This window comes from Vipera ursinii (genome assembly GCF_947247035.1).
Source record: "Vipera ursinii genome assembly, chromosome: 6".
NCBI lineage: Eukaryota > Metazoa > Chordata > Lepidosauria > Squamata > Viperidae > Vipera > Vipera ursinii.
Genome location: NC_139515.1, coordinates 35,353,877 through 35,373,394, shown reverse-complemented (window position 1 = coordinate 35,373,394; position 19,518 = coordinate 35,353,877). Strand labels below are relative to the sequence as shown.

Genomic DNA, 19,518 nt, shown 5'->3' with positions numbered 1-19,518 from the left:
CTCAGGCGGCCCCGGAGAACTCTACCCCTACCTGGGGCCTCACCCCCTCCTCTTCTCCCGAGGAGGGGGCTTCAATTTCGCCCGAACAGCTGATCGGCGCTGTTTCGGGCGAAAAAACAAACAGCTGAGCTGCGGGCAGCCCGGGAAGGCTGTCTTCGGCGCCGCGCCGCCACCGGAAGTCACCGAGACTATTATCTTTATGAGCTAAAAGAGGCTCTCTTTAACTACAACTGAATATTCCTCTTTGAAGCTATACGCCTTTGTTGCTAAATGACAAGAGGGTTGCTGAAGGCAGCCAAAAGAAGGAAGCATGGAGTATTTTTCTTCCTGAAATATGAGGGCAAAAGTTGTGCTTTTAATTTACTATCTTTTAAACGATTATTGGCTATGTATTGTTTTGATGTGGGTGTTTGAAATTTTTCAATTTTTATGGTCTCTGATTAGCCAGGAAAGGAAAACAAATAAATAAATAAACAATAGTCTTTGACCACTAGAGGGAGCTATGAGGATGATTAATCCTGAGTTCCTTGTTATTATCAAAGAGACCCTCGACCAGTCATTACAAAAGATCTTTAATTTCATAAATCAATCAAACTATATTAATTATACAGAGGATATTGAAATTTATCAACCTACTGCGTCAACTTTACAAATACTGGACAATGAAAATAACCTAACTGTAACTTCAGAATACAAATCTGACATCTGTTTTTCCTACGAGAATGATGTGAGTACAACACTCCCAGTGCAACTGAAAGCAGATGGTTAAATTGATTCCTTTGCCCAAAGAAGAGAATATACTTAATCTTGTCTCTATTTTGAAATTGCTTCTGAATTTTGTGCTTGCAATGAGAAAAAAAATGAAACTTTGATTCTATTTTTGTAAACTAGGTAGGCTTATTGTTATAGAAATGGCTTGTACATCTATTGTGTAAAAGCAAAGTTGTGGTTATCTTCTACTGTGCTAAAGTCAGAAATCAGTGCCTTTTTCTTTTCTCCTTTACAGTATCTCCCTTTTTACCTCCTCCCTCTTCTTTTACTTTTGCACGCTTTTTTCTTTGTATTTTATACTTTAATAAAAAAATTACTAAAAGATTTTACACTTAAAAAATCTGGATCAAAGGCATATAGGTTTATAGATAGAAACAAAAATATAATTATTTCACGTTCTGCAAATTTTTCAGAACATGAGAATTGGGAAAATGAACATGCCAATACTGAAGTTAATACCTGTTAGAGTTCTCCAGTGGATGATCATTCACACAGGCATGTTGAACACAAATCCGGGATTAGTTCAGGGTCTAAGAATAGCTCAGAGAAATGTTTAGAAAGCGAGACACCAATAAAAAAGGAAAGGTTTATTCCAATGAGATCTAAAAGAGTAAACAAAGGTGTTCCTCCAGAGAGATTCACAGTTCATGAGATGAAGGTATGTGGCATTTTTTGTGGGCCTTGAAATTGCCAGGAGGTTTGTCTATGGTAGAACAAAAGAAATATAAAGAGTCTAGGAGAAATAAAGAACTATTTAGGAGTAGAAATAAAGAAACTATAAGAAGGAGTGTATGTCAGGGGTGTCAAACTGGCAATGTCATGTGACGTGTCGCGACGTATGAAGACTTTTTTTTTCCATTGCTGGCAATGAGGTGGGCACAGTTTTGGAATGATGCAGTTGGCCCACGGGCCGGCAGTTTGATACCCCTGTTCTAAGTTACAAGAAGAAAATATACAATTGTAGAAGGATTTGGATATTGAAATGGAAGGAGCTATACAGCACATATACAGATGGCAACAGGTGAGTGTGTAAAAAATCAGAAGCAAATATGTTGACATAAAATATTGTACTGTCAGAGAAGCAGTGAAAGAAAATGTAATAGACCTAATTTATTGTCTATTGGAAGATAATTTGGCTGACCTCATGACCATGCCATTGGGTATACAGAAACACAAGGATCTTGTGAAACAATTTAGTTTAAATGCTGTCCAGCTATAAATTGGAGGGGTGTTAAGATATTTATAATTTGATAGCTGGAGCAGTGAAGGGTTGGACGATGAGTAAGAACACACTAATAACTAATTGGTTAAAGAGCGCTGGCCACTGTATGAGGTAATCTGAGCTGTAATTGGTTGCTGTGTGTGAACAGGGGGAGTTTCCTTATTTCCTGCCTTTTTTCCTCTGAGTGCTGTATGTACTCACTTTGATTTACCTACTGATGTTCCTGCTGGGTTGATTTATCTGACAATGCTCCCGTTTGCCTGTCTTATTTACTGTAAATATATTTGTTTATATAAAACCACAAGTTCTTGTCAGCGTCTCTGACTCTATTTTGGACACCAGCTGCGCAATTCCAACAAGGGATTGAAAAATTCTTCTATTTACTAATCCCAAACATATAGCAGTTAACCTCATTGATCAACGTGCCAAGTAAGCATGCATAGGATTCTGATCCATAATACGGTGGCATGTATAGTGATGGGATTACTCATATTAGCACCTCTATGAAATGAGGTGCACTGGCTTCCAGTTTCTTTTGGGATACAAGATGCTGGTCATCACATAAAGTCCTCTATGTCACAGGGCCAGGTTATTTCCAGAATTGCCTTTCCTAAGGACATCTACCCATCCTACCAGATCATATAAGGTGAACATGCTCTGAATCCCTTCCTTGCCATTTTATGGGAGTTAAGCAGCTTGCCTTTTCCATGGCCATCTCTGCCTTGCAGAACACTCTTCCCTCTGTAATTTGGCAGGCCTCTACCCTCCTAACCTTCTGAATTGCACTGAAGAACTGGTTTTCCTCCAAGTGCTGGGATAAGATGACGTGACTGTAAGTTGGAAGCCTGACTTGGTGCCAGGGGTAAATTGTAGTCGTAAGTTGAGGACTACCTGTATTGTGTTGTTCAATTGTGTATAACTGAGACTAACAAAGAAACTATTGTAGTTGTGCTGGAATCAAGTACTGCTTTTCCACAACTATCTCACTGAAATGAAATTATATGCAACCCTTCTATATTATAGTAAAACTCTAGCAATATATTCAACTAAGCATGACTACCTCAAGAAATTGGTCACTTGACTTCCACAACATTTAAAGTATCTGGTCCTCCAAATATAAGCCAAAAAATTTATGATGGCATAAATCATAGTTAGACATGACTCTTTTAACGTCTTTAACTGATTGTAAAATATAAAAAGACAAAAATAAACATTTAAAAATACAACAAAGAATAATTCACTTTTCACTATAGAAAGGACCTCACCCTTCAATTATTACAATAAAAGTAACACGCTATCTGAATGCTGTTTTCTAAACCCCTTCCATAGTAAAATTGTTCTCCGCAAAAAAAGGAAGGGTGCAGGTTTATCTTAAAAACTGTTTGCTTAGTATTATTTGCTAGCTAGAAACGCATTGCTAATTCTGGTTTTCTGTTTATAGGTCACACAGGAAGGAATTTTAATTTAGACACATGTAAATGAGATGGTGGATTTCACTGTATAGTCTTGGAAATATATCCCATTTTTACTGGAGACAGAAATGTATGTTTTAAGATTCATTCCAAAATTCTAATAAAAATCTACAAACTGAATTTTCTTCTCAGAAAAAAAGACTATGTGGTAAAGCAGTTCAACTATCAGACTAAGAAAAAAAGGAATAAAATATGAAAGAGTAGTTATTGAAAATTTGTAATGGTTAGTTTAACCTATATTTCTTAATTTTACACAATTTCAAAGGTATTTACATAGAGAAACAGGTGGCAAAACTGACAGGTGTATTCAACACACTATAAAAACAGCACATTGTAGAAACAGCACAAAATATTTAAATATGAACTGAATATGTATGAAACTTTTCAAGGAGTTTTTTTTTTGAATAGCTAAAAGCAGTTTGTTATTTTGCTAAGAATTTATGTGTATGGGATGCAAGATATCATTACAGATAGCTTGATCCTACTTGGAAGGATTATTATGGTATATCCCTTCTTACAGTTCCTTGCTGCTAACCATTATACAAGCTTTTTAGCTTAATTTAACTGGCTAGCCATGATTCACACCCAGTCTCTAAATCAGAATTAGAAATTATCACATAATAGAATGCTATGCTTTACCCAATGCTATGGTTTATCCAAACAGGAAAATAAAAGTTCATAAGAATATAAAAAGGAAGAAAGCAAAGAGTTGATTAGTGACTGCTCTAGTTCAGCAAGGCAATGAATCACTATGTTTCCTCTACAATAATAAGAAGCATCCATGAATAGATATATTGTATACTCTCTCTAAAATGTAATCTTGGCATTTAATTATTCTAATTGTACTTATGGAACTGTATTTTATAAAGTAACAAAATGATATCAAAGCACTTGTTTAAATATTAAGTATATTTTATTTTTCTTTCTCCTTACTATTTTTCTCTAAAACGTTTTTCCCTATTCCTTCAATATGTTACTTTCTTTTCTAAGCTGCTTTTCTTAATATGCTGCTCTTTAGATATACTGGCCATTCTGCAAGATGTAGTCTCAATACATATAAAAAGCAGCATATTGGGAAAGGTTCAAAATAATCATTTTTAATACAGCCTAAAATAGATGTGGGTCCAAGCAGTTGTTGCTACAGTTTCATAAAAGGGATTAAACATACTAGACCTACACTGCTTCATTTTATAGATGACTAGCATCTATAAAGCTGAGGTGGCACAGTGGTTAGAATGCAGTACTGCAGCTACTTCTGCTGATTGTTGGATGCCAGCAGTTCGAGTCTCACCAGCTCAAAGTTGACTCAACCTTCCATCCTTCCAAGGTCGGTAAAATGAGGACCCAGATTATTGGGGATAATATGCCGACTCTGTAAACCACTTAGAGGGCTGTAAAGTACTATGAAGCAGTATATAAATTTAAGCACTACTGCTATTGCTAGCAAGAGCACCTGCCTCCAGTCTCAGCTTATTTTTAAACTCCTGTTAGCATTCTGTGCTGTTAAAAGCGTAATCCTATTCCTCAGGAAATTTACTCTACTTTCCCAGTAACAAATACCAAAATTAAAAACAGTGTAAGATGATTTAAATATGGAAGGTGAGTTAAAAATTTAGAGTTGTGAAGAAATGTATTTTGCTATCAGCATTTACTCCATTGCCCCACAAAAGTTAATAGATGTTCATAAACAGTAATACCAGAGATAGTCATTACTCTATCCATAAGATAATCATTATTGAATACCATTCCAAAATATAGTCATGACAAAGTTGCAAATTATAGTGAAAATACAACCTTATACTTCCAAAATTGAAGTCTAATTTAGATAGTGAAACAAGGTAACCTCACTAAGCATTCCTTTATATTGTCAATCCAATGAGTGACAACAAAAAACAGCAAAAGCAATTAAATCCTTTTTTGTACTAAAAGTGCCAGATTTATTTTAGAAATTTAAATCATTGTAATAAATTTGCTATTTATTTCAACTTAAACTATGTTGTGTAAATCAGTTAAAACCTTTAGTATAATTGCAAAGCAAAGTTAATTTAGAGAAAAAAAACCCTCACAAATATTCATAAAGGCAAAAAAAGTGTGGCTTACTTGTTCAATTTCCTTTGTCTTTGCAGCAATTGCCTTTGAGCGAGTAACATGATGGTTGTCTTCAAATAATTCATTGCTGTCAGTTATACTGGCACCTGCTTTTTCATGGTGTTCTATATATAATGGGTCTGAGGATGTGGCCTTTAAAAATGAAGAATAATTTCATGTGGCTAAAACCCATTATATGAAATATTATTAAATTAAATAATTGCCACCAGTTATCTGCATTCTTGTATTTCAAACAATCTTCACAGTTCACATTAGGAAAACAATCAAATTTATTATACTTATGAAATATGTATGTATACTTACATTAAACCAGATATCAAAATATATTACAAATCATTGGGTACACAGTAGATATTTCAGATCTGATGTGCTGTGATAGCAACCAGATGGAAAGCTTGGCCTAGTGATTAAACACCAGTCTAGAAACTGGAACATCAGGAGTTCTAACCCCATCTTAGCCATGAAAGCCAACTGAGTGATCTTATACCAACCTCAATGTATACATGTTGTACTTTGACAATAAACGTACATTAATTCATTCACCCTCTTATCTTATATATCTTTATATATTATACAACTCATCTCACAGGGCTGCTCTGTGGAGAAAACAGGAGGAAAAAGTATTAGCTATGTTCGCTGTCATGAGTTATTTATAAAAACAATAAAGACAGGATATAAATAAATAAATTTTAAGATATTATCTTTCAGATTTTAAATATGCATAAAGCAATGGACATGGACATCACCAGACGGTCAACAAAGAAATCAGACTGACTATGTGCTCTGAAGCCAAAGATGGAGAAGCGCTATACAGTCAGTAAAAACTAGACCAGGAGCTGACTGTGGCTCAGACCATGAGCTTCTCGTTGCAAAATTTAGGCTTAAACTAAAGAAAGTAGGGAAAAGCACTAGGCCACTCAGGTATGAACTAAATCATATCCCTGATGAATATACAGTAGAGGTGACAAATTGATTTAAGGAATTAGATCTGATAGACAGAGTGCCTGAAGAACTATGGACGGAGGTTCGCAACATTGTACAAGAAGTACCAACTAAAACCATCCCAAAGAAAAAGAAATGCAAGAAAGCAAAATGGCTGTCTGAGGAAGCTTTGCAAATAGCTGAGAAAAGGAGGGAAGCGAAAGGCAAGGGAGAAAAAGAAAGATACGCCCAATTGAATGCAGAATTCCAGAGAATAGCTAGAAGAGGTAAGAATGCCTTCTAAAATGAACAGTGCAAAGAAATAGAAGAAAACAATAGAATAGGGAGGACTAGAGATCTCTTCAAGAAAATTGGAGAGATGAAGGGAACGTTTCATGCAAAAATGGGCATGATAAAGGACCAAAATGGCAGCGACCTAACAGAGGCAGAAGAGATTAAGAAGAGGTGGCAAAATTACACAGAACTATACAAGAACGATCTTAACGTCCCTGATAAGCACGATGAGGTGGTCACTGACCTCGAGCCAGACATCCTAGAATGTGAAGTGAAGTGGGCCTTAGAAAGCTGAACAACAAAGCTAGTGGAGGTGACAGTATTCCAGCTGAGCTAATCAAAATCTTAAAAGATGATGCAGTAAAAGTGCTACACTCAATTTGCCAGCAAATTTGGAAAGCTCAAAAGTGGCCACAGGATTGGAAAAGATCAGTTTACATTCCAATTCCAAAGAAAGGCAGTGCCAAAGAATGTTCAAACTATTGCACCATTGCACTTATTTCACATGCTAGTAAAGTTACGCTTAAAATCCTACAAGCTAGACTCCAGCAGTATGTGGATCGAGAACTACCAGAAGTACAGGCAGGATTTCGAAGAAGCAGAAGAACTAGAGATCAAATTGCCAACATACGCTGGATCATGAAGCTAGGGAGTTCCAGAAAAAAATCTACTTCGGCTTTGTTGACTATGCTAAAGCATTTGATTGTATGAATCACAACAAACTGTGGCAAGTTCTTAAAGAGATGGGAGTACCACACCATCTTATTTGTCTCTTGAGAAATCTATATGCGGGCCAAGAAGCAACAGTGAGAACTGGACACAGAACCACTGATTGGTTCAAAATTGGGAAAGGCGTCCGGCAAGGCTGTATACTGTCACCCTGCCTGTTTAACGTATATGCAGAGCACATCATGAGAAAGGCAAGGCTAGATGAATCAAAAGTTGGAATTAAGATTGCTGGGAGAAATATCAACAACCTAAGATATGCAGATGATATTACTCTAATGGCAGAAAGTGAAGAGGAACTGAAGAGCCTCTTGATGCAGGTGAAGAAGGAGAGTGCAAAAGTTGGATTGAAACTAAACCTTAAGACAATCAAGATCATGGCATCTGGCCCTCTCAATTGCTGGCAAATAGATGGGGAAGAAATGGAGGTAGTGTCAGATTTTATTTTCCTGGGCTCCAAGATCAACGCACACGGGAACTGCAGCCAAGAAATTAAAAGATGCTTGCTCCTGGAGAGGAAAGCTATGGCAAATCCAGACAGCACACTAAAAAGCAGAGACATCACCCTGCCAACAAAAGTGCATATAGTCAGGCTATGGTCTTCCCAATTGCAATGTATGGCTGTGAAAGTTGGACCATAAGAAAGGCTGAGCGCCAAAGAATTGAAGCCTTTGAACTATGGTGCTGGAGAGGTCTTCTGCGAGTCCCTTGGACTGCAAGGCGATCAAACCGGTCAGTCCTAGAGGAGATAAACCCTGACTGCTCTTTAGAAGGCCAGATCCTGAAGTTGAAAATCAAACACTCTGGCCACCTAATGAGAAGAAAGGACTCACTGGAGAAGAGCCTAATGCTGGGAAAGGTTGAGGGCAAGAGAAGAAAGTGATGACAGAGAATGAGGTGGCTGGATGGAGTCACTGAAGCAGTAGGCATGAGCCAAAATGGACTCCAGAAGATGGTAGAGGACAGGAAGGCCTGGAGGAACGTTGTCCATGGGGTTGTGATCGGTCGGATACGACTTCGCAACTAACAACAAAAGCAACGAATACAAATTAAGTGAAATCAAATTATATTGAGGAATGCATAGTTTTAGTAATATAGTTACTGTGGAAGAAGACTGAGAAATTTGAAAAGAACATTAAATCCCTATTTCCAAATCTTTTCAACAAAAGCTGTACAATCCTGACTGCCTAATTCTTCAGGCACATTTTTTTTCCTTTTTTGAGAAGAGCTTTGCATTTTGGTGGCAAGCTAGATCTTGAACTAGCTGTGAATTTCTTTCAAACTTTCTGAGGATTAAATTTTAAATAAATGCCAAAAGGCATAATCTTACACCAAAGAAACATTTTACTCAGATAATTAAGCAAGATTGTTTAAGAAAAAAAAGATCATTTTTGATATGTAAGGATAAAAAGCATTATCAGATCTGAAAAGCTAGCACCTGTATTACAGTGGGGATAAAACAGAAGAAAGTACATTCAGCATCAAAGACACTGTTCCACCTTGGGATTGGAATCTCAGTCATAAGTCAGTATGGTCATAAAACAAGATGTCATGGGCCTGCACCAACTTACGATGGCAATCATGGTGCTCACTGTTGCAACCATTAACCAAGATCATGGGTCATTAACTGAGTATCTACTCAAATCCAAGCCTCGGTAAGGTAAAGGACTGCTTCCAATTCTCCCATCTGCTGATCTTCCCTCACATCTGACTTTTGGCCAACCTGTACCTTGTCTTATGGGGCAGTAAGCAGCCCCAGGATTGTACGGCTTGCTCAGCGGCCTTCTCTCCCAGTTCCCTGCACTAATCTTTCACCTTTTACACCCAGCTACCAAAACAGAAGTGCCTTATTGTCTTTGCTATCTTCTTTTTAGACTCTTTTTGCTGTCTCCATTTTGGACCCAACTTTTCCCACAGTTGTCTTTTGCATTATATATGAGATTGAATTGCTCCTGTAGTTGTAAGCACGAGTGAGTTGCCAAGAATCCAACATTTTACCATGTGCCCTGTCATGTAATCGAAAACTGGGAGCTTGGCAACTTGTTCATACTTACAAACGGTTGCAGTATCCCATGATCACCCCTTGCAACCTTCCCTGTTGGACTTCTGCAGAAAAATCAGTGGGGAAACTGGCAGATTATTAGAGTAATAATAAGAGAAATTTCCACTCACTGATTCTGCCCCAGCCCTTCTGCACTCATAGCAACCACACATAATTTTGTGTACTCTCCCTGACCTGCACCACACCTCCATGCATCCCTCCTAGCCCTCAGCACTTGTGCATTTCTTCAGACTCTTTAAACCTACATCAACTCTCTTCCACTCTCCATGCACTTCACTGTGCCTTTCCTACATCTGCACACATTCTCTTATTCCCTTTTGTATTCAGCAGCAGCCACCTATCTGCCTGGCACACGGGAGTGCAAGGATTGCCATTGCTAAGTGATCACATTTTATGACTACATCACTTAGCAATAGAAATGTGGTCCCAATTGCCATTGTAAGTTAAGTACTACCTGTATCTATTAAACAAATGGCCATGGTTGATTAACCTGGAAAATACATTATCCAATTAACTAAAACTAGGACTTTCAAATCCATGGACCTGATGCAAGTAATTCAGGGCCCGACTCATGGGGGGGGGTTCACACGCTCAATTTTGTTTTTTTATCTGGATGGTGGTTAGATGATCTGGGTGGGGGCTCTCCAATTATTATGCCCCTGTCATGGACCGATCATCATCTCCTGCGGCTGGCCTTCCATTTCGCCACCCCCCCGTTGCTGGGCCATGGAACCGACAAGATGGTTCCGCCCCAGGCGCCTAATGGACCCTGAGCGGTTTCAGGTGGTGCTTGGGTCCCCGCCTGCCGCCTTCACTCACAGCCCGGCCGATGCCTTGGTGGAAGTCTGGGAAAGGGCAGCCACGGAGGCACTCGACCGTGTTGTACCCATGCGGCCCCTGATCCAGCGCAGATCCCAGTGGGCTCCATGGTTTTCCATGGAGCTCCAGGAGATGAAGCGTCGGAGACGGGGCCTGGAGAGCTGTTGGAGATCCAGCCAGTCGGAATCTGACCAGATTGCAACTAAGGTCCTCTACGAGGTCTTATCTTGCGGCAATGAGGGCGGCAAAGTCTAACTACTTTGCTGCCCTCATCGTGTCAGCAGATAATCGCCCAGCCACCATGTAAAGGGTGACCCGCTCCCTCCTCAATCTGGAGGTGAGGGAGGAGCCCTTGCAGGGTTGTGCCGAGGAGTTTACCCAACATCTGGCGGACAAAATCGCTCGGATTCGGGCCGGTCTGGACTCCGACTGGGCAGAGTCTGACGGAGGTGACACGAGCAGTCTTGGTGATGTTATCTGGGAAGAGTTCAACTCTGTGACTCTGGAAGATGTGGACAGGATCATGGGGAGGCTGAGCTCCACCACGTGTTTATTGGACCCGTGCCCCTCCTGGCTGGTCTATGCGGCTCGGGAGGGGACACGAGGCTGGCTCCAGGCAGTGATAACTGCTTCTTTGAGTGAGGGTAGCTTTCCTGCCGCCTTGAAGGAGGCGGTGGTGAGGCCCCTCAAGAAGCCTGTCCTGGACCCGGCTATTTTGAACAACTATCGTCTGGTCTCCAACCTTCGCTTTCTGGCGAAGGTTGTTGAAAGCGTGGTGGCGCATCAGCTCCCTCTGTTCCTGGAGGAAGCGGATTATCTGGACCCGTACCAATCGGGCTTTAGGCCCGGGTACAGCACGGAGACAGCATTGGTCGCACTGGTGAATGATCTCTGGCGGGCTCGGGACAGGGGTTGTTCCTCTATCCTAGTCCTATTAGACCTCTCAGCGGCTTTCAATACCATTGACCATGGTATCTTACTGCGGCATCTCAGGGGGTTGGGAGTGGGGGGCACTGTTCTCCAGTGGTTCTCCTCCTACCTCCTGGGTCGTTCGCAGTCGGTGCTGACAGGAGGGCAGAGGTCGGCCTCGAGGCCTCTCGTTTGTGTAGTTCCTCAGGGGTCTGTCCTCTTGCCTCTCCTGTTCAACATCTATATGAAGCCACTGGGTGAGATCATTCGTGGTTTTGGAGTGGGGTATCATCAGTATGCTGATGATACCCAGCTTTTCATCTCTACCCCAAACCACCCCAGTGATGCCCTCGATGTGATGTCCCGTTGCCTAGAGGCGGTTCGGGTCTGGATGGGGAGGAACAGGCTTCGGCTCAATCCTGACAAGACTGAGTGGTTGTACGTTTCGGCATGTCGGAAATTCAGTCTATTCCATCTTTAACCATGGGGGGGTTGAGGTGTTACCCCCCCGCCCGTAGATAGGGCTTGCAACTTGGGTGTCCGCCTGGACACACAGCTCAGTTTGGAAGACCATGTAGGAGCTGTGACCAGGGGGGCTTTTGCCCAGGTTCGCCTGGTGCGCCAGTTGCGACCCTATCTGGACCGGGATGCCCTGCATATAGTCACTCATGCGCTCATGACCTCTTGTATAGACTACTGCAATGCTCTGTACATGGGGCTGCCCTTGAGGACCACTCGGAGGCTTCAGCTGGTGCAGAATGCGGCCACGCGAGTTGTGATGGGAATCTCCCGATACTCCCATGTAACACCTCTTCTCTGCGAGTTGCATTGGCTTCCAGTTGCCCTCTGGGTGAGATTCAAGGTGCTGGTGATGACCTATAAAGCCCTAAATGGCATGGGTCTGGATTACTTACGGGATCACCTGCTGCCGGCGTCATCTTCCCTTCGTCTTGTGCGCTCCCACAGAGAGGGCCTCCTCAGGGTGCCGTCGGTCAGAGAGTGTCGGCTGGCGGCCCCTAGGGGGAGAGCATTCTCTGTGGGCGCGCCAGCCCTTTGGAATCAATTACCGGTTGAGCTCCGGATGGCTCCTGACCTTCGCTCTTTCCGCCGTGATCTGAAAACCTACTTATTTGAACAGGCCAGCCTGGTCTAGGGTTTGGGGTTTTTTAAAACTATTTATTGTTAGGGCTAAATTAATTTAATCTCACTTTTAACTTTTGTATGTAGTACTTTTATTGCCCTGTATACCACCCTGAGTCCTTCGGGAGAAGGGCGGTATAGAAATTCAATAAAATAAATAAAATAAATAAAATCTGCCATCTGGGTTGTGTGGGAGAAAGAAGATGTGCTTGTTCAACTCATGCATGACAGTTTATCTCAGTACAGGTAGTACAAGAATTAAGTAATTTCTGGGACTTCCGGTAGCGCTGCCGCTCCGAATGGCAGCGTTTCAGAAGCTGCCCGACCTTGGGAAGCGTTAAGCGCTAGGAGACAGCGAATATCAGCTGTTTCGTGGCACCAAAGTCTCTCCCTTGGGAGAAGAGGGAGAGACAAGCCTGTCTGGGTAGAGGTAGAGCTCCCCTGTCAATTCCTCACCTAGTTCGGGGGTTGATAGGGTGAGTTCCCTCGGAGCCCAGGCTCTCTCCGCTCCCAGGACGCTTTCACTTCCATAAGGGAGTGGAACCAGACGCGACAACTACGTTTGCTGCTTAGATGGGACTGTGAGTATTTTTCTCTGAGAAGCAGGCAGAGCGAAACAGGAGGATTTGAATTTTCAAGTTGGATTTTAACTTTAACTCAAATTCATTATCTTCTTCAAGTTTTAAGCTGATTGAAACGGAGCAAAAATGGCGCTGGAATGTTGCTTTCTTGTATGAACTGACAGGTTTGGAAAGTTGTTACATTTTGTAGCAGAGCTTGAGATACAGTTTGCAATTGATTCTAACCAGTACCGGATTTTGTGTATTTGAGAGTTTGCCCTTTTTTTAAATAAGGAATTTGGGAGGAAAACTTTTATTCTTTCTCCCTCCTCCCTTTTTTTTCCTGAACTTTGATTCTGCTAGAAGAAAGAGGAAATCGAAACTTAAGAGATGGCTGCAAGGCTTGGGGGAGGTCCTCCAATTTCTAAAAGTGCTATTTATTCACCTTTATCACAAGCTGCAGGGCAAGCAACAATGAAACCTACAGCACAACCACCATCCCCCCCACCACCTGGATTTACATTGGCAGATATTCAGCAAGTTGTGATGCAATCAACACAGGTATTACAGCAATAAAGGAAACAAAAGAAGAATTTGTTAATCAAAATAAGCAAATGAGGGAGGATATAGTGCTTGCACTTCAGGGCTTGGCTGCACATACTGAACGCCTGGATGTTCGTGTGGATTCAGTTATGGAATATGTTGAGAATTTGGAAAATGAAATTATCAGTGCTGAACAGAAACTGGACAAGGCAGAGATTAAAACTGACAGAACAGAAGATGAAATTATTTTTTCTCAATATAGAAACATGGAGTTTGCATTGCGTATAAGGGGTTTGTGAGAGAACCCTAAAGAAGATTTGGAATGGGAAGTTGCAGAGGCTGTGGCTCCTGTCTTGAAATGTGAACCTGAAGAATTAGTTAAAGAGATGGATAAAACATTTAGGGTTAATTCCTGGATTGCTAAACAGAAAAATTTACCTAGAGATGTAGTGATATACTTCTCCAGGACATTAACTAGAAATGCAATCATCCAAGCTTTCTACCGGGAAAGATTTCAAATTGCAGGCCAAGATTTTAAAGGAGATACCTCCTAAAATTCTTAGAAAAAGGAAAGACTTCGCCTTTTTGTCTGATTAGCTTAAGAAGCGACAAATTCAGTTTAGATGGGAAATACACATTGGAATTGTGGTAAATTACGCAGGGACCAGATACAGATTGGATACAATTTTAAAAGCGAAAGATTTTTATACTAAGGTCCTTAAAGCAGGTTCACCACCGTCTCCTCGAGCTAAAAGAACAGAAGATCAGTTGAGTGAAGGGGCAATGTCACTGCCTCTTGAGATGCAACAGGCTGAGACTATGGAGCAGAGTTTAAAAGAGGACCCGAGAGAACAGAGGATGACTAGGGCTGCATACAAGCATAAGGAAAAAGAGCAAAAACAGAAGCTTGTATCTCATTTAACTACGCAACATGCGGCTGTTTCGGAGCCCGTGGGAGGAGCATGCCCGAAGAGAGCAACAGGTGATCTTCAGGTCATGTTCCAAAGGTTCCTGGTCACCAGAGATGGTGAAGTTCCTGACATGGAATGTTAATGGTTTAAACTCACCACAGAAAAGAAAGTATTTTACTATTTGAAACAACATAAAAATGACATTGTTTGCTTACAAGAGACTCATATTGATTTAAAGGACCAAAGGTTTTTGGTTAATTCCTGGCTGGGAACACATTTTGCAGCCTGTGCTCCGGACAAGAAGGTTGGAGTGGTCATTTATCTAAGAAAAGATTTTTCGGCTAGATTAATTGAATCGGATAAACAAGGGAGATATGTTAGTATTGAACTGTTGCTACAAGGAAAGAAAGTTCTTCTTATTGGATTATATGCTCCAAATCAACAACAGCAAAAGTTTTTAAAATTTTTACATCAAAGACTAATCGAATTGGATTATAAATCTGTTATTTTGATGGGGGACTGGAATGGAGTTTTGGACTCATTTGAAGATAGGAAGGGATCTTCTAAAAACCCTCCTAATTATTCGAAACTGCCTAAAGCCTTTTTTGAATTGGAGGAGGATTTGGAGCTGAGAGATGTATGGCGGGAAAGGAACATGAAGGACAGAGATTTTACTTTTTTTCCGGATAGACATAAATCTTTCTCTAGGATTGATTTTATTTTAATTACTACTGATCTTCTCTCTAGGGTTAAGAATGTTAAGATTTTTTCCTAGGACATTGTCGGATCATAGCCCTGTTTGGTTGGAGTTTTTTTGCTGAAGACGATAATAGAAGATCCTGGAGAATGAATGAAAATTTATTCACGAATGAGGTGTTTTTGCAGAAATGTAGAGAACATCTGAAAGTATTTTTTGTTATAAATATGCATAAAGGTACATTGATGGGAATGGTTTGGGATGCTAGTAAAGCGTACATGAGAGGGGTCTTGATTTATATAAGTAATGCTTATAGGCGTAGGCAAATGCAAAAACGTAAAGATCTTGAGGAAGAGATTAAATCTAAGGAGAAAGATTTTATTTTGAATCCATTGGATAATAATTTAAGGACCTCGATACATTTATTGAAAGAACAATTTGGTATGTTAATGGCTGACCAAGTAGCAACTAATTTGCGTTATGCTAAGCATAATGCCTTTTGTTAACGCTAATAAGCCTGGTAGGTGGTTGGCTTATCAATTAAGGAAGAAACAGAAATTACGTACTATAGATAAAATAGAATATAAAGGAAAAGAAGTCTATCAACAAAAATTGATTAAGAGGAGTTTCTTAGATTTTTACTCGAAATTATATTCTAGAGAAAACATACAAGTTTTAGATATAGATATTTACAGGAAGCACATTTTCCTAGGCTTTCAAAAGAACAACTTGAGATGAACTGTTTAATGACATCAGAGTAAATCTCTTTAGCTATTAAACAGTTGAAAGTGGGCAAGGCCCCGAGAACAGATGGATTAACAGCAATTTATTATAAAACGTTGTTGGTTGAAATGATTTAACCTTTAAAGATGTTGTTTAATGAAATTCAGACTGGAGGAGTAGTTCCTCCATCTTGGAGGACAGCCTTTGTATCGTTGATTCCAAAGGAGGATCAAGACCTTACTCAACCTAAAAATTATAGACCTATATCGCTTTTGAATATAGATTATAAGATTTTTGCTAAAGTATTGGCTAATAGATTAATGCAAGTTTTAAAAAAAATGATTCATAGTGATCAATCGGGATTTATATCTGGAAGGTATATGAAATATAATGTAAGACAAATTGTAAATTTGCTTGAATATCTGGATAAAAACAACCAAGTCCCTGCAGCGTTGATATTTTTGGATGCAGAAAAAGCTTTTGATCAATTGAATTGGCAATTTTTATTTAGAGTTGTTGAGGAAATGAATTTTGGAGAAGGATTTTTACATTCTATTAAAGCTATATATCAACAACAAACTGCACAAATTATAATTAATGGGGGGTTAACAGAGATGTTTAAAATTGAAAAAGGTACAAGACAGGGATGCCCCCTATCACATTGTTGTTTGTATTAACGTTGGAGATTTTATTAATTAAACTTCGAGAGTCTTCTATGATAAAGGGAATTAAAATAAAACAGAATGATTATAGATTGAGAGCTTTTGCTGATGACTTGGTTGTGACTTTATCTCAACTGATACAATCGGTTATAGATTTGATGGAAATTATAACTCAGCATGGTAAGGTTTCTGGGTTTAAGGTAAATAGTAATAAGACCAAGATATTGTCTAAGAATATGTCTATGAGTGAAAGGGAAATGTTAAACAAATTAACAGGTTTTGAAATAGTAAAAAAGGTTAAGTATTTGGGAGTGAATATTGCAGCTTCAAATGCAAAATTATATAAGAATAACTATGAAACACTATGGGTGAAGATACAAAAGGATTTAAATAATTGGAAAAAATTACAATTATCTCTATTGGGAAGAATTGCAGCTGTTAAAATGAATGTTCTGCCGAAGTTTCTTTTTTTGTTTCACATGATACCTATATTGAAAAAAGACGCCAAACTTGATAAATGGCAGAAGGGTATTAATAAATTTATCTGGGCAGGGAAAAAACCAAGGGTCAAATTTAAGATTCTGCAAGATGCTAGGGAAAGAGGGGGACTCAAGGCGCCTAATTTGAAATTGTATTATGATGCGGTGGTTTTGACATGGGTTAGCGATTGGCTTAATCTAACTAATAAAAGAATACTTCACCTTGAGGGTTGGGACTTGGTATATGGATGGCATGCATACTTGCTTTATGATAAGAAGGTAGACAGGGCTTTTAAATCTCATATTCTTAGAAGTGCTTTGTTACGTGTCTGGAAAAAGTATTATTATAAGTTAAATTATAAAATACCGATTTGGGGAATTCCCGGACACGCGATAGAAGGTGTATCTATGGGAGTGAGTTTGGATATGGTTTCCTATAAGGAATTACTTAAGATTGGAAGGGAATAATTGGCAACTTAAATTATTAGATGAGTTAAAACAAGAAAACATAAATTACTCTTGGTTCCAATACACCCAACTGAAAGCTAGGTGAAAGCTGGATCAGAAGGTTGGCATTACAATTATAGATGAAAATTTCGTAAAACAAATTAGAGATTCAAATCGTGCACATATAAAGAGGATATATAATGTTTTAATTGAATTGGACACGGAAACGGAATTAGTTAAAGATTGTATGATAAAGTGGGCACAAAACATACAGGAAAGAATTCCGTTGGATATTTGGGAGGTAAACTGGGATAGAAATGTTAAATTTACTCAGGCTCAAAACTTAAGAGAAAATTTTTATAAAATGTTTTATAGATGGCATTTGGATCCCAAAAAGTTGTCTAACATGTATCCTAATTTACAGTCTAAATGCTGGAGATGCGGTAGTTTAAGGTAAAGGTAAAGGTTCCCCCGCACATGCGTGCTAGTCGTTTCCGACTCTAGGGGCCGGTGCTCATCTCCGTTTCATGGCTGAAGAGCCAGCGTTTGTCCGAGGACGTCTCCGTGGTCATGTGGCCGGCATGACTAGACGCCAAAGGCGCACGGAACGCTGTTACCTTCCCACCATAGTGGTCCCTATTTTTCTACTTGCATTTTTACGTGCTTTCGAACTGCTAGGTGGGCAGAAGCTGGGACGAGTAACAGGCGCTCACTCTGTTACGCGGCACTCGGGATTCGACCCGCCAAACTGCCAACCTTCTGATCGACAAGCTCAGCGTCCTAACCCACTAAGCCACCGCGGTAGTTTAGATGCTACTTATTTTCATATGTGGTGGACTTGTAGAAATATAAAAGCTTTTTGGATTAAAGTTTGGTGGAACATTCAAAAGATTTTTAAGAGAAAGATAAAGTTTTCTCCGCAATTGTTTTTATTGGGTATTGTTATAGATTGTGACACTAAAGAAACTAATTTGATGTTGAATTTGATAACAGCAGCACGGTTACTGGTGGGACAATATTGGAAGAAGGATAGTTTGCCTTCTATAGAAGAATGGGTACTTAAGGTATCGAATCTTGCAGAAATGTCTAAGATTTCTGCTTATTTGAAGGATCATTCGCAAGAAATATATATTTCAGTTTGGAGGAGATGGATAGATTATATTCAGAATAAATATGGGACTAAAAAGTTCCATTTAGCTTATGAGTAGATCTTAGATTTTTATTAATTTCAGTATTAGTATTGATTATATTTTGTTTAAGTTATTATTATTATGTTTCTAATAATTTGAATGTATCAATGTTAGAGTTAAAGCACATTATGAATTTGGTTAATTTTATAATGGATAATTTTAGTTAGAATATGATTATATTTATGACCCTGTATTCAGCTCTGGGAAGTGGGGGGGAGGGGGGGTTGGGATGAGTGGGTTTTGGGGATGTTTTGTAAAAACGTTTTTGGTAAACTTTTTAATAAAAAAAAAGAATTAAGTAATTTCTGATACCACTATTTACTGTTGCGGTGAATGGCTACTTTCTTACTTTTAAATTCAAATAATCGTTAAAGCCTCTATTTTTTATATTTAATTTTTCATTAGTGTCTCAACTGAGGGTAGTACTTGATAAATCTCATAAACTGAATTCTATTGAAACTTTAGGAATATATAACTATTTTTCTAATTTTGTGCATCACACCAACATGGTACACTCCCTGAAAATGTGTAATAATATTTATTTTTTTAAAAGTTAAGATAGAAGAAATTCTGGCTAAGTGTAATCAATAAATATTGGTTTTACAAAAGTGATCTAAAATTCTGTATTACTAAACTATCTAGTTCATACTGTATCAAGGATGGTAATTAATTTTTTCAAGAGAAAAAAATGAGAAACTGGGACTGTTATAAAGGGCTGCCACTGCCCCCTGCTGCACTGCTCCTACTCCTGTCCTGTTCTTCACAGCCAATACCCCACCCCCACAGGCAGTTACTGGGACTGCCCGCAGGCCAGCTGTGGCCCACAGAGTATAAGGACTACAGACTTGCACAAGTTAAGTT

At 39.4% G+C, this 19,518-nt stretch overlaps 1 protein-coding gene across 3 annotated transcripts in view; it reads right to left on the bottom strand.

The window, feature by feature from the left end:
* Window positions 1-19,518, bottom strand: part of PPHLN1 (periphilin 1) — a 115,398-nt gene that overhangs the window by 34,076 nt on the left and 61,804 nt on the right. For all 3 annotated transcript variants that reach the window (XM_083365222.1, XM_083365223.1, XM_083365224.1), the window contains one exon: window positions 5,566-5,706. In XM_083365222.1, coding sequence (XP_083221348.1) covers window positions 5,566-5,706 — 141 coding nt within the window. The remainder of the gene's footprint in view (window positions 1-5,565; window positions 5,707-19,518) is intronic.